Source organism: Malaclemys terrapin, chromosome 2 (genome assembly GCF_027887155.1).
Source record: "Malaclemys terrapin pileata isolate rMalTer1 chromosome 2, rMalTer1.hap1, whole genome shotgun sequence".
In the NCBI taxonomy this organism is placed as follows: Eukaryota; Metazoa; Chordata; order Testudines; family Emydidae; genus Malaclemys; species Malaclemys terrapin.
In genome coordinates, this window is record NC_071506.1 from 118,776,494 (window position 1) to 118,803,018 (window position 26,525).

Here is a 26,525-nt window from a genome sequence, read left to right on the forward strand (position 1 = left end):
CCTCATGTTTCAGCATGTGCTATCATCTTATTGGAATCTAAAATCTTAGTGAGAGTAACCATAAACTAATGTAGATTCCAAAGCAAAGAAATTACGTTAGATGATCACAATATGTGATGTAGCATTTTGGTGCAGTTGTTTCATAGAATCATAGATTAGGGTTGGAACAGACATCAGGAGGTCATCTAGTCCAACCTCCTGCTCAAAGCAGGACCAACCCCAACTAATTCATCCCAGACAGGGCTTTGTCAAGCAGGCCGTACAAAGGATGGAGATTCCACTACCTCCCTAGGTAACCCATTCCATCACCACCCTCCTAGTGAAATAGTTTTTTCTAATATCCAACCTAGACCTCCCCCACTGCAACTTTAGACCATTGCTTCTTGTTCTGTCATCTGCCACCACTGAGAACAGCCTCGCTCCATCCTCTTTGGAACCCCTCTTCAGGAAGTTGAAGGCTGCTATCAGTAAGGGTCCCAGATTTTCCCTGACCTTCTTCTTGTTGCTAACATACCTGTAGAAACCCTTTTTGTTATCCTTCACATTGTTGCTAGCTGCAACTCCAATTGTGCTTTGGCCTTCCTGATTACACCCCGCCCGGCATGTTCGAGCAATATTTTTATACTCCTCCCTAGTCATCTGTCCAAGTTTTCAATTCTTGTAAGCTTCCTTTTTGTATTTAAGTTCACCGAAGATTTCTCTCTTAAACCAAACTGGTTGTCCACCATACTGGCTATTCTTTCTGCACACTGAGATGGTTTGTTCCTCCGCCGTCAATAAGGCTTCTTTAAAATACAGCCAGCTCTCCTGGATTCCTTTCCCCCTCATATTAGCCTCCAATGGGATCCTGCTCATCAGTTCCCTAAGGGAGTCTAAGTCTGCTTTTCTGAAGTCCAGGGTCCGTATTCTGCTGTTCTCCTTTCTTCCTTTTGTCAGGATCCTGAACTCGACAATCTCATGGTCACTGCTACACAGGTTGCCACCCACTTCTACTTCCCCTACTAATTCTTCCCTGTTTGTGAGCAGCAGGTCAAAAGGAGCACAGCCCCTAGTTATTTCCTCCAGCACTTGCACCAGCATGCTGTCCCCAACACTATCCAAAAACTTCCTGGATTGTGCACTGCTGTATTGCTCTCTCAGCAGATTGAAGTCCCCCAGAAGAACCAGGGCCTGTGATCTGGAAACTTCTGTTAGTTGTCCGAAGAAAGCCTCGTCTACCTCACCCTCCTGTTCTGGTGGTCTATAGCAGATGCCCATCATGACATCACCCTTGTTGCTCTCGCCTCTACACTTAACCCAAAGATTCTCAACAGACTTTTCTCCAGTTTCATACTGGAGCTCTGAGCAATCATACCACTCTCTTATGTACAGTGCAACTCCTCCAACTTTTCTCCCCTGCCTGTCCTTCCTGAACAGTTTATACCCATCCATGACAGTGCTCCAGTCATGTGAGTTACCCCACCAAGCCTCTGTTATTCCAAACACATCATAGTTCCTTGACTGTGCCAGGACTTCCAATTCTTCCTGCTTGTTTCCCAGGCTTTGTGCATTCGTGTACAGGCACCTAAGATAACTAGCCGACTGCCCTACTTTTTCAGTATTAATCAGAAGGGATGATCCATTGAGTAATTAAATTTTAAATTACCTGTTCATCATCTAAACCACCAATATATATGTAATTGGGCATCAGACAATGCTACTGCCAGTTAAGATGATGACCACTTTAGTTTAAGGTAATAAAATGGTCAAGAAACCATTTGGAAGCGATAAACACATCACAAGAAACAGAGAGAGGACTAGCTACTGATCAAACACTGCCCACGTGTTTCATATAGTCAGACCTCTAACCTGTTCACACTAGTCCACTATGAAGTCTGTTATTTTGTGACAAATTATTTGTGCTCCTACTTTACAATTTCAATGTTCAGCAGTGAACTCTCATATCCATGCACGACATATTTAATCATGTAACCATGATTAGCTTCTTAGAAGAATATGGAATTTGGAATCCAGAGTATGGAACCTAGTATTAACGATTAGGTAAACGATACACAAGGGAAGTATAACAAATTTGATAGGATTCTTTATCAAGACAAGAAAAACATTTTAGCCTCAAGTGAAAATCCAAGCAAACTGATGATGGATTAGCCAGGATTCCATGGTGTGGATGGAGAACATTGAGAATAGAATATATTTAATCATAGAAAGCAACTGCTGAACATTCATATTCCCCCCTCCCCCCCCCCCCGCCAGTTCATATGTTTCTCTTTTCATTCCTTCTGCAACTGCATTAGATTAAATATCTGTTAGGACAATCAATTCTAGAGTGCCCTATGTAAAGATCTAAACTCCATTAGATTAAATTGGCAGCAATGTTACCGCAGTAAAAGCCAGTCTTTTCTAGGATATTGTATTCAATTTCAATATTCAGTGTCAATTAGAAAACTCTGTCCTTTGAGTCTGCATAATAATATAATGCTTTTGAATTAATCATTAAATTAACAGTAAATCTGTAAACAAATCCTGTCAATTTAATAAGATTTACTTCATACTGAAAAACTAGCTATAATTTACATCATAAAGAAGGTTGATCATGCCATCAGTGTAATCAAAATGAGTATGTTAATATGTAGTTACTTTTTTGTGTGCAATTTTACTTAATTACACTTAAAAAGCCCTCTACAGTTAAAAGACTGTAGGTTGCAAAGTCAAGACACAAAATTTAAGATATTCCAGAATTAAGATTGCCTGCAACCTTAATCCTCCAATCCTCCTTCTTGTACATATACATTATGATACAGTCTTTAATTACATGATCACTCGCTATTTTTAAAAACAGTATCCCTGCCTCATTCAGTGCACAGAATGGATGGTGCTCACTGAATGTGCAGCTATTCAATATTTTGCTTTCTCCTCATCGTTCAATGTGTGGCCCCAGGCCTTATTTTCTGCACACTATTCAAACCCTGCTCTGAATGATTAATTTTCTCCTGCACGCTTCTATGAAGCTAATACTATGAGTATTTGACAAATATTAATGAATTTATTTTCATAACCTTCTTTGAGATAAAGCTGCATTATCCCCATTTTACAGATGAGAAACTGAAGTTGAGAGAGATAAAGATCAAAAGTGTACACTGGATGCCCAATTTGAGATGCCTAAGACCTGATTTTTTCAGAATGCTTTGCATTTTATACAACTTTATATACTCAAAGCACTGTTTCCAGTGACTTCAGTTGCAGTTGTGAGTACTTAGCCCCTGGATCTCAAGCAGAGCACCAAGAAAAAGGAACACACGATTAGTAGCCACTTGCAAAATGTTTGGTTTAAGTGACTTTCCCAGAATCACATCGGAACACTCTGGAAGAGGCAGGGATAGAATCCAGTTCTCCAGGGCAACACTCAGCTGTCTTAACCATAGACTGTCCTTCCTGTTCCCACAACCCCCTGCTTCGTTCACTGTGCACCTTCCAATTTCTGCAACAAATGAGGCAGGAGTCCTACAGACAACAGCCTTCTTCACTACAAAACCCTGATTCATCCCCAGAGCACCATCCGTCCTATACAATGAATAAGGCAGGGACCCTGGGGGTAGGGGGGGAGATAGCATGTGATCATATAATTAGAGACTGTATCATAATGCATTTGCACAAAGTGACTGAATTAATGTTGAACAGGCAATCTTAAATCTGGAATTTCCTAACCTTTTGAGGGCTTGACTTTGCAACCTTAATATTCTTTTAATCTAGGGTGTGTGTGTGTGTGTGTGTGTGTGTGTGTGTGTGTGTGTGTGTGTGTGTGTGTGTGTGTGTGTGTGTGTGTGTGTGTGTGTGTGTGTGTGTGTGTGTGTGTGTGTGTGTGTGTGTGTGTGTGTGTGTGTGTGTGTGTCTTCCCTTGATATTTTATAAAAGAAAACTGAAAAGACATCACATACTGACTTCTGCAAACCAGTTCTTGGAACCAGCTGAACTGTTTTTGTTGAAACTTTTATATATGTATAAAAAATCAGCCTGAAGCAAGCATGCAGAATGGAAAATTTCAGCCCAAACAATTACATTTTGGCAAAATTATAAGCAACTGAAAACAGGGTTTATAATAATACAATATAATAGAATCATAGGACTGGAAAGGACCTCGAGAAGTCATCTAGTCCAGTCCCCTACACTCATGGCAGGACTAAGTATTATCTAGACCAGGGGTCGGCAACCTTTCAGAAGTGGTGTGCCGAGTCTTCATTTATTCACTCTAATTTAAGCTTTCGCGTGCCAGTAATACATTTTAACGTTTTTAGAAGGTCTCTTTCTAGAAGTCTATAATATATAACTAAACTATTGTTGTATGTAAAGTAAATAAGGTTTTTAAAATGTTTAAGAAGCTTCATTTAAAATTAAATTAAAATGCAGAACCTCCCGGACCGGTGGCCAGGACTCGAGCAGTGTGAGTGCCACTGAAAATCAGCTCGCGTGCCGCCTTCGGCACCCGTGCCATAGGTTGCCTACCCCTGATCTAGACCATCCCTGACAGATGTCTGTCTAACCTGCTCTTAAAAATTTCCGATGATGGAGATTCCACAACCTCCCTAGGCAATTTATTCCAGTGCTTAACCATCCTGACAGTTGGGAAATTTTTCCTAATGTCCAACCTAAACTGTTCTTGTTGAAATAAGCCCATTTGTTCCTGTCCTATCCTCAGAGGTTAAGGAAAACAACTTTTCCCCCTTCTTCTTGTATCAACCTTTTATGTACTGAAAAGTGTTATGTCCCCTCTCAGTCTTCTCTAGATTAAACAAACCCACATTTTTCAATCTTTCCTTATAGGTCATATTTTCTAGACCTTTAATAATTTTTGTTGCTCTTCTCTGGACTTTCTCCAATTTGTCCATATCTTTCCTGAAATGTGGCACCCAGAACTGGACACAATACTCCAGTTGAGTTAGAGCTAATCAGTGCGGAGTAGAGAGGAAGAATTACTTCTCATGTCTTGCTTACAACTCTCCTGCTAATACATCCAGAATGTTGTTTTCTTTTTTTGCAACAGTGTTACACTGTTGACTCATCATTTAGTTTGTGGTCCACTATGACCCCCAGATCCCTTTCCGCAGTACTCCTTCCTAGGCAGTCATTTCCCATTTTGTTTGTGTGCACCTGATTGTGCTTCCTAAGTGGAGTACTTTGCATTTGTCCTCACTGAATTTCATCCTCTTTACTTCAGACCATTTCTCCAGTTTGTCTGGATCATTTTGAATTAATGGGAAGTGTCGAGCAACCTTAACTAGATGACACTACCCGTTCCTCCCATGATTCTACTGAGACAGACAATTCTGCATCGCTGAAGTCCCCCCCGCCCCTCCCCAATGGCATCAACTTTTGTGACAATCTTGGGTAAAACAGTTAAAATCTACACATTCAGTTCAATGACTCAAATCAAATTTTTAAATCTGCATTAGTAAAAGATTACTTTTAAGAGCAGATATTAATTTCATTCAGATGTGGTATTAAAAAGTACCATGATGGCTTCACAAACACATTTCTCTCATGAATCACCAGATTAATTAACTGGACTTTTTTAATGATTCAGTATCACAGAACTACACACTAAGATGTGTCTTGCCAGTTCCCAGTCAACTAGGACTGTTATTTTATTCTGATCAAGCAATTTTTTTTTTTAAACCCCAGACCTGGAGATGAACTGGAAAGTATTAAATACTTCATAAGTAGTAAAAGGGAAGGTCCTTAGACTAGTATTTCTCTATATTGTTTGGCATTGTTGAACCTAGGGTCATGGTAGATTCTCTATCTCTAGCAATTTTTAAACCAAGATTGGATTTTTGTTTAAAAGATATGCTATAGGAACTATTTGGGGGGAACTTTGATGGCCTATGTTATACAGGAAGGAGGTCAGACTAGATGATCACAATGGTCCTTTTTGGCTTTGGAATCTATGAATCCTTGTACATTTTATTTTTTGTTGCTGAACTACTGTTATTATGCTACACCTACACATTTTCTTATAACTTTCACCTTTTCAGAACTGCAGTTAGGGCTGTTAAAAAGTGACCAGATTTTTACAAAAGAATTCCAAAAAATCCCAATGAATTTCAAAAGAAAAAATGGCAAAGAAGTCTTTCATAATCATTCCATTATATATTAGCAATGAAGCAAAATAATCATGAAAAACAAGCATTAAAACATCAATGATAAAAGATGCTATAATAATTTGAGGGCATTTGAAAAGAGATCTAGGAATTATAAAGTAAAATCTCTGAAAAACAACTTTAAATGAAATCTTGGTAAATGTTAAGAAAAACCAGATGAGAAAACAGTTTGTAATTAAACATCAGATTTTTAAATCTCAATTCATCTCAGTCTCTGTTAGAATAATTACACAGTTATTAAACAGATATTTACCTGTTGGAATGAGACAATCTTTCCAATCAAAATATCCTGCATAAATGCCAGGTTCTAATGAGCCAACTATAGGATCTGCCTTCAATTCAATGTAAATTTCAAACAGTCTTTGATCCAACTCCTTTAAGGATTCCATACTAATCTAAAATCAAAACAAAAAGAAAAGCACACTTAATTATGAAAGCAAGAATAATAATCAACAATTTATGGGTTGTCTTCTCTTTGATTTTTAGGAAACATGCCATATGCTTACAACCTTATAATTTTAAACAATATCTCTTTGACTGTAAGAATTTCCATACTAAATCACATCACTGGGCAGACTAGTCCAGTATCCCTTTTCTGACTGTGGCCAGTACCAGATGCTTCACAGAAAGACGTAAGAAACTCCATAGTGGAGAATCATGGAATAACCTTCCCATAAGCATAATTTCTTCCTAATTCTGTCATTTACGTATTGATCCTGCATCACTGAAGGCAATGGGAATTTTACCAGTGACTTCAATGGGAGCAGGATCAAGCCTTTAGTGGCTGGCTTATGTCCTGAAACATGAATGCTTAAAATCCTTATAATATTTTTAACCCACCTAATGTAACTGTGGATTTTTTTTATTATTCGTTGTATATAGAGTTTAATCCTTTTGAAAAATTCAGTTTCACCAGAGATCTGTGACCTCCTAGCAGCTTATTCAAAGTTCACTGCAAGTACACCTCTACCCCGATATAACGCGACCCGATATAATATGAATTAGAATATAACGCGGTAAAGCAGTGCTCAGGGGCGGGAAGGGGGAGGGGGAGAGAGCTGCGCACTCCGGTAGATCAAAGCAAGTTCGATATAATGTGGTTTTACCTATAACGTGGTAAGATATTTTGGCTCCCGAGGACAGCGTTATATCGGGGTAGAGGTGTACTATTTTAAAGTATCCTTGTACAACAAAACAATAAACTGCAGCTCTTTTGGGTACATTATAGAGCAAGGACGTGCTCTTCTTTCCTTTGTGTGAATACAGCTAAATACAAGCACTACAATTACTGAAACCTCCAAATAAAGTAACTAAACTGTGAAACACTCTTACAAAAAGATTGGTCAATGAGATACACGTATGTGTACGTTTCACTTGCTCGCTATATTTAAAGACTGTACCTCTTTCAATACTGTACAAGTATTTTCTTCTTAATATAACTACACAAGATAGCTACATTTTCTAAAGCAATTCCAGAACATAATGTGAAACCTGAAATGTAGACAATACTAAAAGTAGTAGAAAGTTAACATCCTGATATCACCATGAATGCTAATTAAACAAGTCATGCAGAAAATGACATGGGACCACTTGTTGAAGATCTTTATGTTTATGAGCTTATCAGATTTCAAGGTAAAATTTTTTAAATGTCACTCAGCACGTTTCTCAGTCACTGTGAGGTTTAGGGACTTCCCCTCTCACCTGAACACCTCTCATCCTGGAAGGCTCAAGACCAACCCAGGAGAACAGAAGTAAAAGGCAGGGGGGAAAAAAAGCCCTAGCACTTCACTGCCTTCTTCCCATGGAGACTTATCAGATAGGAGTCCCTGTGCTGAAAACCACTTGAAGATTCACTGAATGAAGCAAGGAGGAAATCATTGATGCTTCTGTTGCTCTGCCTTCTCCTACTACACCCCTAATCTGTTCCTGAGCACTCTAATCATAAATCACTGGGTCCTGATGGTGGTGTAGATGGTGAGAGGAGGTCTCTTGAGCTAGATATGGGGGAGAGAAACAGGAGTTCTGGAGGGGAATGAGAATATGGGAGAAAGCAGGTAGATTGGTGGGGACATGGAGGCTCCCAGCAGCAGAGGAGTCCAATAGGAGAAATTGGTGCTCAGGAGCAGCATACACTAGTGCTTTCTTGCTTTCTCCACCTAGTGAACCTCCTGAGCAGTGTCAGAAGTGAGTCCAACAGCTGAGAACCACAAAGGTCCATAAAAAGGTGCTCAGATCAGCAGGAGGGGAGCATTCATAAGGGCAGTGAGAACTGGCCCTCAGGAAAAGGTCAGGAATGCAATTCCTTCCCTCCCAACCACCCACTTCCTGTGGGATTTCTGAAGTCTGCGAAGGGGAGAACCCGCACGGAGACCTACCCCACCTCTTCCTACTCCTGCCTGTGTGAGTCTTAAGACTGGCAGCCTCCCTCATGAGCTTTTTAATAGAAAAATCTCCCCCACCACCCGCATGAACAAATGGACAAGTGACAGGTTACATTTTCAGCTTTATCTCTGTAAGGAAAAGAGATAGTGATTTACTTATTTTAAAATACAAGCTAAGGACTCTATTTTCATGTCCATGAGCCAGTCATTCCTACTGATGCTCCAATTCAAAAGCAAGGAAGTTTAGAATCTAAAGAACAAAAGTTTGTTCTTGTGCATAAAACCCATAGTTTTATATTTCCCTGGATTTGTTTTTTTTGGGGGGGGATGGGGTGGGAGAAGAGAGGGCTACGAAATAGCATACTTACCTAGCCCCTTTTCCACTTCAGCTCATACTGTATAAAAAAATTCTACCTGAGCACCAGATCTAACCTACTAAATATGAGACACACAAAGTAGGTGAGGTAATACCTTTTATTGGACCAACTTCTGTTGGTGAAAGAGAGAAACTTGAGGGCTCCAAATATCAATATTGAAGGACATTATCTTACCCACCCTGTCTCTCTCACATCCAGGGAGTAACATAGATACAACAACACTGCAAACCACTAACTAAGAGGTAGATATAGTTTTTTAGTGTAGATCTTAGGGTGGAGGTGTGTGGAGTTGGAGGTTATAATGGAAACTCATTTGTAATTTTAATTATGGAGCAACAGCTCAAACTTATATTCCCACTTTCTCAAGCATTAGTTCATTCTGCCTTTTATTTCACCCTCATCTTCATTCTGCAAGCTTTAACTGACTCCATATATTATTTGTTTCCTTCTATCCTTTCCACGTCCAGTACAGTTTTGGTTTGTTTTTAGCCATATGACTATGTTTGGTTCTTCAGCCATGAATTCTCTATTACAAATGCCCTCCCACTTGTGGAGTCCTCAAGAGTTCAAGTCTGGGTCTGTGTGATTTGGAAAGAACTGTGTACACTTACAAGACTCCATAAGAAAGAGATGTGTGCATTCATCTTCAATTAAAATAATATATAAATATATATGTGCAAATTAATGGTGGCACTCAGGATCTTGGGAAGCTGCCAATTTGGCCCTCTGTGCTATAAAATTTGCACATCACTGATGCAGAGCCAGGTTTTCAAAACAGTGGTCAAATAATTTGATTTTAGTCATTCTATGGACAATGAACATCATGTAACTTAGGGCCTCTCTGATGCCCACTGAACTCAATGGTAAGGTTTCCTTAAGAATCTAATACCCAAGGGAATTCCCCTAACTCACAAACATCAGAAAGAAGCATTAATATTCCCACGAACCTATAAAAAAGAAAAGCATCTTGAAATCAATTCAAACTGGTAACATTTAGTGATGAGGTCACCATGGCTGTGATTAGTGAATCTTTTGGTCTTTTATAAAAAAAAGAAGGATTTCTTTTGGACAGAAATGTTTTAGACTATTTCCACCTTAAAATGAAATATTTCTGGGTCAATCAAGAAGATAATGCTAATTAGGTTAGATCTTACACTCCTGACTGAAGTCAGGATCTGCTCTGTACTTCCTAAAACTGTTAAGTTAAAAAATCTTTCAGGGCTTTGGCAGGTTTCCCATAAAAAGTATTTAGTGTTTTAAGATGTGTAAAACTCCTCCCTGGAATTGCTTGATTACATCTAAAATACAGTATGGTACATTCTCTTGATTTGGCAAAGACAGATTGTGCAAGAATAAGGTTACAGGCTGTGGTTGTTGGCTCCCCCGTCTAAGCTTATCTGTGATACTGCAACACAACAGTGTAATTCTACTTAACTACAGGAGAAAGGAGATTTGTCAGTAGACAGTAGCTGTCACTGCCTACACTTCCATTTATCTGAACTCACTCCTGAATGGCTGAAAATAACATTTAATCTGATAATGCATCTGTGTAAACCTATTACAAGAGAATGAAAGACTGAAAGTACTTTGAATAAACAGAAAAAAGTGCAGTGATTATAAATGTTGAGTGCCTGATGGCATTCACATGGAAATATGACTAGATGAGTCAGCTCACAGACTCATAGACTTTAAGGTCAGAAGGGACAATCATGATCATCTAATCTGACCACTAATCTGTCCATGAGGAATCAGTGGATACAGCAACTCCCAAAAACTACAACTGCAGCCAAAATACTATTCTATTTTCTTTCACGGTATTTGTGCAATAGTAGCATGTTGCCTGACCTCCTACAAGTTATCTGTTCAGTACTTAATATGAAACATTAATATTATTCAATTAGCACTCAATGTATGTTTTAAACACTGTTGTTTTCTAAACTGGCTACCAAATGAACTCTTAGAAGGATAATCTAACTATCCATCTAGGTACTAATATAGCCCTCACGATCACCCTATGAACATTTATATAACGGCCATGCTGGGTCAGACCAATGATCCATCTAACCTAGCATCCTGTCTTCTGGTCGTGGCCAGGGCCTGACGCTTCAGAAGGAATGAACAGAACAGGGCAATTATTGGATAATTCATCCCCTCTCAGCCATTCTCAGCTTCTCGTAATCAGAGGTTCAGAGACACCAAAAGCATGGGGTTGTGTACCTGACCATTTTAGCTATAGACTTTGATGGACCTATCCTCCATGAACTTACCTAATTCTTTTTTCAACCCAGTTATACTTTTAGCCTTTACTAACCCCCCGGCAACAAATTCCACAGGTTGACTACGTGTCGTGTGAAGAAGTACTTTGTTATGTTTGTTTCAAACCTACTGCCTATTAATTTCATCGGGTGACTTCTGGTTCTTGTACTGAGAAGGGGTAAATTACACTTCGCTATTCACTTTTTCCACACCATTCACGATTTTATAGACCTCATCATAACCCCCCTTCAGTCATCTCTATTCTAAAGCAATCTTTTTTGATATCTCCTCATATGGAAGCTGTTCCATATCCCTAATCATTTTTGTTGCCCTTCTCTATACCTTTTCCAATTCTAATATCTTTTTTGAGATGAGACAACCAGAACTGCACACAGTATTCAAGCTGTGGGTGTACAATGGAGTTATATAGTGGCGTTGTGATATTTTCTCTCTTATTATTTATCCCTTTCCTAACATTGTTAGCTTTTTTGACTCCTGCTGCACATCGACCTGATGTTTTCAGAGAACTATCCATGATGATTCTAAGAACTCTTTCTTGCATGGTAACAACTAATTTAGAGCCCATAATTTTATCTGAATAGTTGGGATTATTTTTTCCAGTGTGAATTACTTTGCACTTATCAACATTAAATTTCATCTGCCATATTGTTGCCCAGTGACCCAATTTTGTGAAAATCTTCACAGTCAGCTTTGGACCTAACTGTCTTCAGTAATTTTGTATTGTCTGCAACTTTGCTACCTCTATGTTTACCCCCTTTTCAAGATCATTTACGAATACGTTGAACAGCACAGGTCCCAGTATGGATCATCAGGGGACCCCAATATTTACCTCTTTCCATTGTGAAAACTCATCATTTAATCCTACCCTTTTTCTTCAATCTTTTAACCAGTTACTGATCCATAAGAGGACCATCCTTATTATCACAATTGCTTACTTTACTTAAGAATCTCTGGTGTGGGAGATTTCTGAAAGTCCAAGTACACTACATCAACTGGATCACCTTTGTCCACACACTGTTGTTGACACCCTCAGAGAATTCTAATAGATTGGTGAGGCAGGATTTCCCTTTTCAAAAGTCGTGTTGACTCTTCCCCATCATATCGTGTTCATCATTGTGTCTGATAAGTCTGTTCTTTACTATAGTTTTAGCCAGTTTGCTTGGTACTGAAGTTACACTTGCTGGTCTGTAATTGCCAGGATCACGTCTAGAGCCTTTTAAAAATATCAGTGTTACATTATGTATCTTCTAGTCATCTAGTACAGAGGCTGATTTAAACAATGAGTTACATACCACAGTTATCAGTTCTGCAATTTCACATCTGAGTTCCTTCAAAATTATTGGGCGAATACCATCTGGTACTATATATACCAACTAGTACTTTATATATGTACTGTATGTACAGTACTGCATTGTTCACGGTCATTAAAGGGTTAATATAGATTTTAAATTGTTCAGTGACTTCAATGTTTGAATTTTGTTCTTTATAAAAATACCAGATTTTAAGAACAATACTTTGATGTGGCTGTTCAAGATCAATTGCTGAATATATAATGGGCACCTCATTTGCCTATATAGTCACCACACTACCAGTGCCTAACTCAGCACTTTATTAAGCATTTCAGGATAGTTGAGCGTGAAGGGAGAAATCTAGAGCAATTTTGTATACTATACTAACAATGCAAATAATTTCAAACCCCATTTGAATAATATTCAAAATTATTCCAGCCACAAAAGTTCAAACACATTCACTGGAACGGCTATGAGAGTTCATTGTGTAGTAGAAGCATCAGTTTGTAGAGAAATACTCTGTACTGGAAGAGATAACATTTTACTTTCAAACAACAAACATTTCTGGAAATAAACCAACTATATGGCCATAAAGATTCTAAGTCATAACATTTCTCATAAAAAATGATTAATCATTACAAAAAGGCAGGAAAATGAGACATCTATAGCCGCCCACCTTGACATTTTCGTTCTTTGAAAAAAAAATCCCTGATCTAGTTTATGAACAAGAGCTGTCAAGTGGTAGAGATTACTAGATTATTTAATCTATCAAATGTATTTTGAGATTATGATCTTTTTATTCTTTGCATCAAGAAAACACAGTGACATTAAAAAGCTTTACTTAGAAATCAGATAAACATTGCCTATGAACATACAAGTCTTTAACAAGTGCTCACATTTGCTCCACTGTTTATTTAAACCACACACATAAACACACAGACATATTAATTATTATTATTATTATTGTTGTTTTTTTAAATAGATGCTTTAAATCCCACTCACTTGTAGGAGGGTCAAGTAATATTTATTCTGGGTGATTGTACAAATAATTTAATACCTGTGAAAAGGAAAAAAAAATCTTTCCATCCAAAGTAATGATACATCTGTAGCAATTTTATTTTAATATTATTGCTTACTTGAGTTATTTTTTCAACTCCTTGGAAGCTATGTTTCTCAAAGTGTTCAGCTATATTTATGAAAGTATGACGTTCCAGGTAGCAGCAATTACTGAGTACAATTAAAAGCCTTTGTTCCTAAATCAAGAGATGTTTTAAGAAAGAAAAATGAACAGTAATTAGGAAATATCTAGGATAACTGTGCATTATTATGTTTATACACATTTTGATCATGGAAAATGTTTTGTTGACTTGAATGACAACAGTCATATGATAAGCATGCTGATAAATAAAATATAGCTAACAAATAGTTTTGTAAACAAAATCCTAAGAACTGGTCAACACTGGGTGTAATGATTCAATAAGGGCACTTTTTCTTATGGGCTCTGATGTCTGAAAGTATTCACTGGAATAATTGTGACTAATATAGATCTGTGATTCAGATCCCATTCCAAAAAGTAAGCCACAAACAGCTTTCCAAGAAGTGGTTTCTGCATTTTACTGTTTTTTTTTCTAGTAACCTGTTAAAAATGATGACCACCATAAAATAAAACCAAAATCTTCACTTTCATATGAAACTGCCTGAAGAATTCGGTTTTAACATTCGAGCAAAGGAAGCAAAACAGATATTAAACAAATGCATTCCCATCCTCCAAATTAAACTAAATCAAAGACTGACAGAACTCTAAATCATTTCTGCATATAATTTGAAACATTGTAAGTCATCTCTGCTCTCCAATTATTTTGTTTTAAAAATCAAATATGGTTCAAAACAGATATTGAATTAGGTTATATCAGGACTGTTGGTCCATAAGACTGGTGCAACAATATGATACCTGAGAGAGAGGCAAGGTCTAGTTTTTCCTCAGGAGGTAATTGGGAGATAGGAACTTTCAAATTATAAACTCAGCTCTGGTGGTGACTTTTTGTGCAACTGTGTGCAAGTCACAAATTGCTCAGTTTCCCTACCTGTAAAAGGTGGAAAAATACTTACCTACCTCAGAAGAGAGTTCAGGATAATCATTTGCAAAGTGCTTTAAAAATGAAAACTTTCTGAGGATAAATTACCATAGTGAGGTGTGAAGGAAGTCAATATCTTATTAAGAATGAGATTTGCAATTCCTGATAAATTCCCAACAGTCTTATCAACCGGTAATGAACTACAACGACTAGTGTAATAAATGTGTACCCATTAACCTGCTTACTACTTTGATTAATTTATCATGATTTGTACGTACAATATTAAACACAAACTGTCAAAAACAATGAAAAATCCTAGGCTAGTCACTTAATACTCTTTGCCTCAGCTACTCCATTTGTAAATGGGGGATAATAATCCTTATTGATACCATGTAGTGTTTTGAAATCTACAGATTAAAACTCTTTTAAGTGCCAAATATAGAAATTAATACTCTTTCCTACTTTTGTTGATTAATATCTCATTTGAAGCTTCAAAATAATTCTTAACCAAATTTATTTTTCCATTGTATAAGCCATATGGCTGGTCAAAAGTATTGGGTTACTGGCAATGATTTTTTTTTTTTGTTAAAAAAAGCACTGAAGCATTTGTGAGGAAAAAACCCTCAAAACGTCACACGGACTTCAATAACACAGGAAAATAAAATAGGTTGATAGCAGTTAATGAATGTTCACACAGTACTTGGAGAGTTAAAATGATATAAGTACTAAATTATTATTAAATTTCAGAATTTAGAACTCTGGGTCTAATCCTACAAGTCTTTGCTCACTAACTACAGTTAGACTACTCATGAAAGTAAGGGATATAGTTTCTAAATTCTGCAGGAAATAGATTATTACAAACATAATAAGAGGTTCAAATTCATTCTTTGAGAGGCATAACTTTATATGTTTCAATAGCCCTTGTGCTGGGGGCATGTACTCTATGGGAATGCATTACAGTTCAAATAATTGGGAGCCCAACTTGCACACAAAAAAATGCAACATTAGGAATTTTATGGAAAAGCAACTTTTTCTAGTCTTTTATTCACCACAACACATTCTACTGTAAGGAAGAGACTCACCAAGGCAAACTACATAATTTTTACACATTTATCTCTATGTTCTAAAAAAAAAAATAATTATCTGTTTTAGGAATAAGGTTATTCGCACTTGAGTTTTAACTAAACATCAAGGGCCAGATCCTGAATTGGTATAAATTAGTGCTACCTTCATTGACATCAATAGAGCTATGCCAGTTTATACCCATTGAGGACCTGGCTCCAACCCTTATTTTTTTAATAAAATTCATGCGTAAGAATATGTAGGAAATACACTGAATACCAAACAATCCAAAGCTCGAAATACCATTAATATTAGCTTTTCTGATAATCTTGTAGTTAGTAAAGTTTGATATTATTTTGAAAAATGTGACTTAGGAATACACAAATGCATTACAAAAGACATACAGTAAAAGATAAAAGCCTTATTCAATATTTAATTTTACCCCAAAGGACATTTTAACTAGACACCACACTTACGGAAGATAAACTAGAGTCTTCATGGATGCTTCCAAATAAATCAGGAGATGAAACGTCAACTGAAAGACTGAAAATATTTTGAAAAAAGTGAATAGGAGACTATTCTTTTTACTCTAAGCATTTACAAATCAGCTATGATGTGTGCTTGCTGGAGAACAATATTTCTATTTCTCAACAACTTTCGAGGTTTTGACATGCGGAACAAGGTTCCAAATAGAACAAAACCAAAACCTTTCAAACATATTTGCAAAATGGAATTGGGTGTAAATTCCATTTTTTTAAATCAAAAATATCTGGTCTTCAATTTGTCTCTCTCTCCCCCCAAGAGTCAGTCAGCCCACCCTGGACCTTGGAGACCTTCTTGTCAAAAAACTCGTCAAAATCAATATGGCTTTGATGAAAAATATTTAGTCGAAAATGTTCTGACCGGCTGTCGTGCTGGGTTCAGCTGAAAAGACTCTAGAAAAAGTTGGAGTGCTGTGTCAGAGCGTCTCATACCATGGAATAGAAGGCAGAATGAGCTGTAGAGCTTTTCTAAATCACCCACAAACTGAACAAGAGCTTTGGGAACAGGAATTGCCATTCCAGCAATCGTATTGGGGGAGGGCGGAAGGTGGAGTCGCACCTTTCTGCACTTTCTTTGATTGCAATAAAATAGTTTCTGTTTTCGTCTCTTATACATCAACTAAAGGTCAACCAAGTAAAGAGAAAAACAAAGGCGGTCTTTCAGGATACAGTCAATCAGTTTTAATTCCAGGCAAATCCAAGCAATATTTTCTGGTTCCTTGTTTTACTCAGGTAAATTTCTAATTTGCCTTAAAATTCAGGTTCTTATGACTCCTCAGATCTCTGAAATTAGTGGTTGATGGAATAAAAGCAAAATTGTCAACAATTTAGTAGATATGTTGATAGAGTTAGGAACATGCCAAAGACAGAGGGCAAAGCAAGGAAAATACCATTCCCCATTGGTAGATGTTATTCAGTGACAGTGGCAACTTCTTTCATATAAACTGCTTGGAAGCTATAGCTCTGACAAAAACCACCAGGCACAGATATTACCATTAGAACAAAAAATGGGCTAGTTTGGTGTAACAGTTACAACCTTTAGAAAGATGATTCTCTTTGGGAATCAAGCAGAAGGATTTTGAATAAGCTAGCTTTCACTAAGCATTACAATAGCTACTAAGAAAACAACTTTTAAATATTCATCATATTTCATTCTCTTATTCAAATCTGTATTTCATTTTTTTTTTTTTTGGGTATAGAAATGTTCTACTTGGCTCCATGGCATTATTGGTCAAAGCCAAAATTGTTCACAAAAGCTGTCTAATAGAAATACCACAGGAATACTGGTGAGGAAAACCTTTTTGAAATTTGCAACTTCAAATATTCCAACTGTATTATTTTACTTACTGTGTGGTATCTGCATCACCATCAGGCTTAGTGCTCAGTTGTTCCAGACAATCTATAAAAACCTATAAAATAATTTAAAAAAAATTCTGAATTTTCCATCAGAGCTGAACTACTGGTACAAAACCTGTAAAAGATTTTAATTTTTTTTAACTGAATTTTTAACTGCAGCATGTAAGCAGAATAATCACAAATACCCCAATTTTCTTAAACCTCAAATAACTGAAAACAGTAGCATTTTAAATCAAGTCCGGCAAATGTTTTCATTATCTTGTTAGCCTTTGTTTTCCTGTGGAAAAAAAGATCTGTGCTATTTCTGTGTACTCTCATCTTGCTAAATGACCTCCCAAATCAGAGTTGAAATCATAGGACTGAGGGTCCACTGGTTTACAAGGAATGTATCTTTAATGGCTTTAAAGTGCTTAAACAGAGACCCCAATGTTAAAGGGTCTCTTAACATCTCTTAAGCCCACTACGCGTCATTTCTTTGGTCTGATTTGTGACATTTCACTTGATAACACAATAGAAACAATTGTTAAAACTGCTGGGTGTTGCTTTATTATCTTAACATTTTTTCTGGGTTATTATACATTTAAAAGATTACCTTAAAAATTTGTTGCAAAGAGCACTGGTTACTAATATGAAACTAAGGGCCAGATCCGCAGCTGTAAACTGGCATAGCTCCACTGATTGCAATTGAACTATGCCAATTTATACCAGCTCAGGCGCTTGCCCTTAGTTTCGTATTAGAAACCGGTGCTCTTTGAAACCAAATTTTAAGTTAATCTTTTAAATATATAATTAATAACCCAGAAAATGCTTGAAGTTAAGCTAGTGCTTCAAGTATATGTTTGAAGTGTTTAGGTGCCCTGATGAATTAGGGCCTTAGAAACCCCAGGAAGCATTAAGCATCATTATCCTTAAGAGTTACTGTAATTTGAAGTTACGATAACACTTATGTCTGGATGATCTGAATTAAACAGTATCTGACAACTTATCACCTTTTATTACTTTTTAGGGAGGAATGGATACAAAGTAAGCCCTTAATCACTCATTTATGCTCCCCAAATCCAGTTTAAAATTACCTGCATGATACCAATGCTTAGCTGGCACACATCCTCCTGTGTTTTTTGTTGTTGGAAAACCTGAAGAAACAACCATATAAGTTCAGTGGATTAGCTTCAGAAGACCTTCTTCCAAAGGAAGTGAGGAAAGGGAAGAGAGTTATAAATATCAAACTTAGTTTCTCTGTATACACTGCTCTTGTGAGACTCCCCAGGGAAAGAAGAGTGGCTGGTAGAACAAATCCTATGTACAAACACAATGGATAGGGGGTGTGGGCATCCTATAGTGAAGGGGAAACACAATGATGGGAACAATACTTGCACATGACGCTACCTAGCTGTGGATAATTCCAATTCTCCATACCATGAAGGTGAAACCGCGATTAGAAAAAGGTAGGAGAAAAAATAAGTGAGTAGAAGGGAAAGTAGTAGCTAGATTTCCTTCGTCCTGTATGTCACAGAAACTTGGAGAAAAAGGTTTGTAGCAACATGTAGGATGGGGAAAACCAAGTGAAGCTGAAAAGAGAACAGGGCAATAGTAGAAGCTCCTGGGACTTCTCAAGATCATCTTTGCTAGCATGTGAAAATCATCTCATGGGGAGTGATTGTGAAGTAATATCCCCTTTCGGGTTCTTCTGGGAAACCCTCATTGGGGGAATAGGATACCTTCGTCATACATGGGACAAAGAAGAAGAGAGCAACAGCAACAGCACCCAATCCTATGAGATGTTGAGCATCTCCTGAAGAATGCTCTCATGTCTTCCTGAAGTCAATGGAAGTTGCTCATACCTTGTGGCATCAGGTCCCCAAGGCAGTAAATGAATGGGTTAGAGTTTATCATGTGGCATACTGCAGTAGGGAAAACAAAGGGTTGAGTTATGTTCCGAATGAAGTCTAGATGTGATATGTATTTGTAACTGGCTCTCCAGGGTACCTACATCGTAAGATCATACCTGCTGCCATTTGAAAGCTACAGGTCATAACCTTTATTACAAAAAAATTACATTTAAATACAGTTCACTTTTTGCCCCTTCCCAAACAAAAGGTACTATGAGTGCAATTTGAAAACGGACTCAATATTGCAAGGGCTTTTTTTTTGTCAAAGTGAAGAAAAAATACTGCGAAGCTTGAGTAATTTCTTAATTCATTTTCTAATAGCATCTCTGTATTATCCACTAACACTAATAATACATAATGAAAACATATTTATACAGTAATTACTTTTAAAATTAATAACAATTTACATGCAAGGAAAGAAAAAGTAAACAACAAGACTTACACTGGCTTCTCCAGGTTTGCAGTCCAGAACACTCTTGAGTGACTGCAAGGAATGCACAATGCATTGTTCAAACTGGGATGGCTGAAAGTAAAAAGATTTTTGAGTTCCTAAATGAACGTGCAATGTATACTATACAAACTATTAATATACATTTTTTTTTTTACAGTAACAGAGAAGATACTCATTTTTTACTGATCCAAAATGGAACCCCCCCCACAAATTTCATGATACACATACCACAGAAATCCCTTGTTTTAATGATGTACTGTCATACTGAAGCAAACAAAAATAATTACACAGATCAATTTTCTCTGCAAGTGTCTGAATGAGAGAGTCTTCCACTGAATGGTTTCTTCGCCTTAAGCCCGCAGTGAAGTTCTTATATCTTGTTTGTGATTGCACTCACAGCTACTCAGGAAAAGTCTGGGGGTAAAATCCTGGCCCCATTGTAGTCAATAGCAGAAGTCCTATTGACTAACAGGACCAGGATTTAAATTTAATGGGGCCATTCTAGGATATCACGAATTCACCATTATGATTTCACTATCATGAAATCATCAAGAACAAGTAGGGGTGGATTGGTTTGGAAGTAAGGCAACCTTGTCTATTCAGAAATTGCTTTGATACTTTGCAAAAAAAAAAAAAAAAAAAAGGCATGGAAACATGCCAAAAAAATAAAGTTACATAGGTCTTAAGGTGTATAAATCTAGATGCAAACGAATTTGTAGCATTATCCCTGTTAGCCAATCTCCCCTTATCCATCCTCTCTTGCTCGATATTGTGCCACTCTGGTTAGAGACCACCTGACGGCACTAGGGGGAAATTGTGTTTCCAGAGGGGAACATGAAAGTGAGAAAGCTATCTCCATGCTAGAAAAAGGGACACCAATCCAGTTGATTTGGTTCAAAAATGGGAGCCAGAAACTTCGAAGTTCAACTCCTTATTTTGCCCTTTATCCTTTGTGTAGCTTTGGGTATGTCTACACTACGGGGTTAATCCGAATTTATATAATTCGAATTTTGGAAACAGATTGTATAAAGTTGAATGTATGCGACCACACTAAGCACATTAATTCGGCGGTGTGCGTCCATGTACCAGGGCTAGCGTCGATTTCCGGAGCGTTGCACTGTGGGTAGCTATCCCATAGTTTCCGCAGTCTCCTCTGCCCATTGGAATTCTGGGTTGAGATCCCAATGCCTGATGGGGCCAAAAACATTGTCGCGGGTGGTTCTGGGTACATCCTTTCCCCTCTCCAGGGAAGCAACGGCAGACAACCGTTTCACGCCTTTTTCCTGGGTGAACAGTACAGACGCCATACCACGGCAAGCATGGAGCCCGCTCAGCTCAAGACAGCAGTCATGAACATTGTAAACACCTCACGCGTTATCGTGCAGTTTATGCTGAACCAGAACCTGCAAAAACTAGGCGGCGAGGAGTAGGTTACGGCAGCGTGGCGGCGAGAGTGATGAGGACATGGACATGGAATTCTATCAAACCGCGGGCCCCGGTGCTTTGGAGATCATGCTGTTAATGGGGCAGGTTATAGCCGTGGAACGCCGATTCTGGGCCCGGGAAACAAGCACAGACTCGTGGGACCGCATAGTGTTGCAGGTGTTGGACGATTCCCAGTGGCTGCGAAACTTTCGCATGCGTAAGGGCCCTTTCATGGAACTTTGTGACTTGCTCTCCCCTGCCCTGAAGCGCCAGAATACCAAGATGAGAGCAGCCCTCACAGTTGAGAAGCGAGTGGTGATAGTCCTGTGGAAGCTTGCAACGCCAGACAGCTACCGGTCAGTCGGGAATCAATTTGGAGTGGGCAAATCTACTGTGGGGGCTGCTGTGATGCAAGTAGCCAAAACAATCACTCAGGTGCTGCTACAAAAGGTAGTGACTCTGGGAAATGTGCAGGTCATAGTGGATGGCTTTGCTGCAATGGGATTCCCTAACTGTGGTGGGGCGATAGATGGAACCCATATCCCTATCTTGGCACCGGAGCACCAGGGTACCCAGTACATAGACCGCAAGGGGTACTTTTCAATGGTGCTGCAACCATGGATCACAAGGGACGTTTCACCAACATCAACGTGGGCTGGCTGGGAAGGGTTCATGACGCTCGCGTCTTCAGGAACACTACTCTGTTTAAACGGCTGCAGCAAGGGACTCTTTCTCCGCCGCCTTATCTGAGATAGCCTTCGGGACGGAGGAGGGAGGCTTGAAAAATTTGCAGCTGCTGGAGGGATGGAAAAAAGGAGAGAAGTTTTTAAAAAGATACATTTTACAGAACAATGCTTATATTCTTTCATGGTGAAAAACACCATTCACATTACATAGCACATGTGATTTCAGTACAAGGTCGCATTTTCCATCTTAATATTGAGTGCCTGTGGCTTTGGTGTTAGAGATCACACCAAACACACAGGTCCGGGCAACAGAATTCGGCTTGCATGCGGCCATGGTAAGCCATTGTCTTTCGGCTTCTGCGCCCTCCTTTCCCACATACCAAGCAAAGCCCGTTGACTGCTGCGGTTTTCCTGTTAACCTTCAGCAGCCGAAAACAAACTAAACCTTCCCCCCATCCAATTCTCCGGGATGATCGCTTTATCCCTCCCCGCACTGCGTGGCTGGTATCAGGGAAGATCCCTGCTAGCCAAAGGCGAAAAGCTCAGCGCCAATTCCCCCCCACCCTCACTTGGCTAACTGCAGGGAAGGATTTCTTTTCAGCCACAGGCAAACAGCCCAGTAGGAACGGCCACCTCTGTCCCCTTAATTAAATTCCCGTATTTCAACCAGGTTACCATGAGCGATATCACTCTCCTGAGGATTACACAGCGAGATAAAGAACGGATGTTGCTTGAATGCCAGCAAACATCGGGACCATACGCTGCCAGGCTTTGTCATGCAATGATACCAGATTACTTGCTACTAGCATGGTGTGGTCAAGTGTCCTACCATGGAGGACGGAATAAGGCTGCACTGCCCAGAAACCTTCTGCAAAGGCTTTTGGAGTACCTCCAGAAGAGCTTCATGGAGATGTCCCTGGAGGATTTCCGCTCCATCCCCAGACACGTTAACAGACTTTTCCAGTAGCTGTACTGGCTGCGAATGCATCCCAAGTCCTCAGGGCAAATTAATCATTAAAAAACGCTTGCTTTTAAACCATGTTTTATATTTTAAAAGGTAATCTCACCTGGGGTCCCTTCTATGGGGTCATGGTCTTGGATACTGGCTTGGGAGGGTACTTCAGTCAGGCTGAGAAAAAGATACTGGCTCTTGGGGAGACCGGAGTGCTGTGCGCTCTCCGGAAGCTCGTCCTCCTCCTCTTCCCCGTCCACAGAATCCTCAGGTGTGGCTGATGAGATCATCCCCGCCTCAGAATCCACCGTCAGAGGTGGGGTAGTGGTGGCGGCCCCACCTAGAATTGCATGCAGCTCAGCGTAGAAGCGGCATGTCTGCGGCTCTGACCCAGATCAACCGTTTGCCTCCTTTGTTTTCTGATAGGCTTGTCTGAGCTCCTTGACTTTCATGCGGCACTGCTCTGAGTCCCTATTGTGGCCTCTCTCCATCATGCCCTTGGAGATTTTTTCAAAAGTTTTGGCATTTTGTCTTTTCGAACGAAGTTCTGCTAGCACTGAATCCTCTCCCCATATAGCGATCAGATCCAGTACCTCCCGTACGGTCCATGCTGATGCTCTTTTTTGATTATTGGCCTGTATGATTATCTGTGCTGATGAGCTCTCTGTGGTCACCTATGCTCTCCTGTGCTGGGCAAACAGGAAATGAAATTCAAATGTTCGCGGGGCTTTTCCTGTCTACCTGGCCAGTGCATCCGAGTTCAGATTGCTGTCCAGAGCGGTCACAATGGTGCACTGTGGGATAGCTCCCAGAGGCCAATACCATCGAATTGCAGCCACACTAACCCTAATTCAAAATGACAATATTGATTTTGGCGCTACTCCGCTTGTTGGGGAGGAGTACAGAAATCGATTTGAAGAGCCCTTTATTTCGAAATAAATGGCTTCATTGTGTGGATGGGTGCAGGGGTTAATTCGATTTAACGCTGCTAAATTTGAATTAAACTCGTAGTGTAGACCAGGCCTTAGAGTAAGTCACTTCACTTTCATTTCCCCAACCTATGATATTAGGATAACACTTATCCACCTCACATCGGTGTCATGAGGATTGATTCATGTCTGTAGAGCAATTTGAAAATCTAAAGCACTATACTAAAATTCTATTTATTCATTTTTAGAACAAGCTCCTGAAGACATACAGCAGAGAAAGAGAGCTAAATGGGCAGAAAAAGGGCATACTTTCAGTGGAAAAGTAAAACGCTGCTACTTTTATTTTTGTTCTCATGTAGATTTTTATTGCCTGAGAAGAAAATAATAAAGCTTCCCTGTACATTAACCTTTGTGCATTACAGGCCCCATGGCTGTAGGTTTCTGACAACAGTATCCCAATATATGTTTTAACAGCTGTATAAATATCAAGGATGTTAATAACTAATTTTCTTGCATGCATTTTACACATATAGTTTAAGCTTAAGCTGTCTCCAAAGGGCCTCTCTGGCCTTGTTTACCCTCAGAAATTTTGCTAAAGTTACCCACCATTACGACAATTGATTCAGATCCATCAGTGGTGGTAACAATGGGATTATTCATATAGACAAGGCATCAGCAGTTGCCAGTATTTTAAGCACCATGTCATGCTCTCAGCAGGATTAGATAACACCATACCTGAGACGGTGGCAGCTCCCTAAAGATCCATATACACTAGCAATCCACCCACGGTTTCTGCTGCTGGCAGAGCTAAACTGGTGGGAAATTTTTGCAAAAAATCCTAGGGTATATATAGCTTTGGAGCACGGTAATGAAGCACTAATAAGATTTTGTCTAGATTTATTAGTTCTACAAAAGAATGACCATGTATGCAAACCTAGATGGAAGAAGGAAATGGGGCTCTGGTCTGGACTGAAATGACCGGAGTACGTTGCAATTGAAAATAAAACCCAGAAGTCATGACTCCCAGTACTGTATTTTAAAACCAGACAACACTCCTTCCCACATTATGTGTATCTGGAATGCTTCACGCCCTCCTACTCAACTTCATTCAAATGTATTTATAGTAACAAACAAGCACAACTTCAGACAGATGGCCTACCGAGTACTCTCTTATATAATACACACAAAGCTTAATCCTCCCACAGCCATTTCTGCTTTCTCAGATTGTTTTTAAGTCATGCCTACAATGTGCTTGTCATCTTTTAGCCATTAGTCATTACTATTTTCCCGAAAGCACCTCACTAATTTATTTTAATATGGTTTCAAGTTGTTTATTGTTTGTCTGTGAGCAACCTCCTAAATTAGTTGGCTCTCAGTTAAATTTCTCATTATACCAGAAAAGCAACTTTTTATATCTACTACAGTCCAGCTTCCATGGTAACGAGCCCATTAAGTTATGAAGCACTATGACGTGGACTGAACTTGCCACAACTTGAGAAAACAAACTGTATTTTAGCAGAACATCCATAGCTAAAAAAGAAACCTTTTTTTTTTTTAAACCTCAACACAATTTTACTAAGGAAGATCAATAAAAACTTTATGGGGGCACATTAAATCCCCCTCCCCCAACCCTCTCAATTTATATACATGCTAGCCTCTTCTCCATGTGATTCTTTACATTCTACTCATATTAAAGGACCGAATACAGCAAAGCTTTACTCATATGAGTAGTCCTTACTCGTGGTAGTAGTCCCACTGACATGAATTGCTACTCACATAAATAAAGATTATTCACATATGGCTCTGCAGCACTGGGACCAAAGTCACTGCTTTTGAAAACCCCATCCATAAGCTGAAATTTATCTAGTTTTTAAAACTACTTTGAACTGTGCTTATGCTTACTGACACATGTAAGAAAATCCACCAGGAGAAAAATAACTCTTGAAAGAGGGAAAAGGTGAAAGAAGAGAAAAAGTAACTTTTGATTTTGTGATAGGATTTATATCACCATGAATATTTGAGAAAGTGAGCAGACAGAGGGCAGAAAGAATTCACATAGAAGTATAATCTCTCCTCCATCTAAATTCTAACCCACTTTAGATGGGAACTGATTAGCTTTATTTTGTACCATATTTTAATTATTTTAAAAATACATATGCACACATGTGTAAATATAAGTAAATGTATAACATGCTGCAAAACTTTTTTTTAATGAAAAGAAAAATGAAATTTACACAAGTCCACCACATGCACAAAAAATGGGTGCCCAGAAACACACAAAGTGTACCCACCAGAGATGTTAAACCTTCATTATCAACCACCCAGTCTTCCTTTTCAGCTAACCTCTTCACATCTGTAAAAAGAAAAGGTGTTAAAATGCTAGGTTTCATTATAAAAAACTCCTTGAACTTAACAAGAGATAAAACCACAGGCACCTAAGTGTGATGAACAGGCATACAAGTACATTGGCCATACTTAAAAGATTTCAGACACTTTTCAAATGACTAAGAATGGCACACACACATAGTTTGCTGCTGCTTTCTCCTACAGAAGTAAAATTTATGGTGCATGGCAATAGTTGCATAAAGCCCACTTTTTACTGGAAATCTTGAGGTTAGAGAAATATTGTTACCGTCCTCTGTTTTAAAAAAACGGACATATCATGGCTGTGTACCCATA

At 38.7% G+C, this 26,525-nt stretch overlaps 1 protein-coding gene across 1 annotated transcript in view; it reads right to left on the bottom strand.

The window, feature by feature from the left end:
- EXOC2 (exocyst complex component 2) overlaps positions 1 to 26,525 on the bottom strand; it is a 207,734-nt gene that overhangs the window by 58,847 nt on the left and 122,362 nt on the right. Inside the window, exons 17-23 of the mRNA XM_054017785.1 lie at positions 26,138 to 26,199; positions 19,846 to 19,926; positions 18,588 to 18,647; positions 17,506 to 17,567; positions 16,093 to 16,159; positions 13,616 to 13,732; positions 6,409 to 6,550 (exon numbers count right to left, since the gene is read on the bottom strand). Coding sequence (XP_053873760.1) covers positions 6,409 to 6,550; positions 13,616 to 13,732; positions 16,093 to 16,159; positions 17,506 to 17,567; positions 18,588 to 18,647; positions 19,846 to 19,926; positions 26,138 to 26,199 — 591 coding nt within the window. The remainder of the gene's footprint in view (positions 1 to 6,408; positions 6,551 to 13,615; positions 13,733 to 16,092; positions 16,160 to 17,505; positions 17,568 to 18,587; positions 18,648 to 19,845; positions 19,927 to 26,137; positions 26,200 to 26,525) is intronic.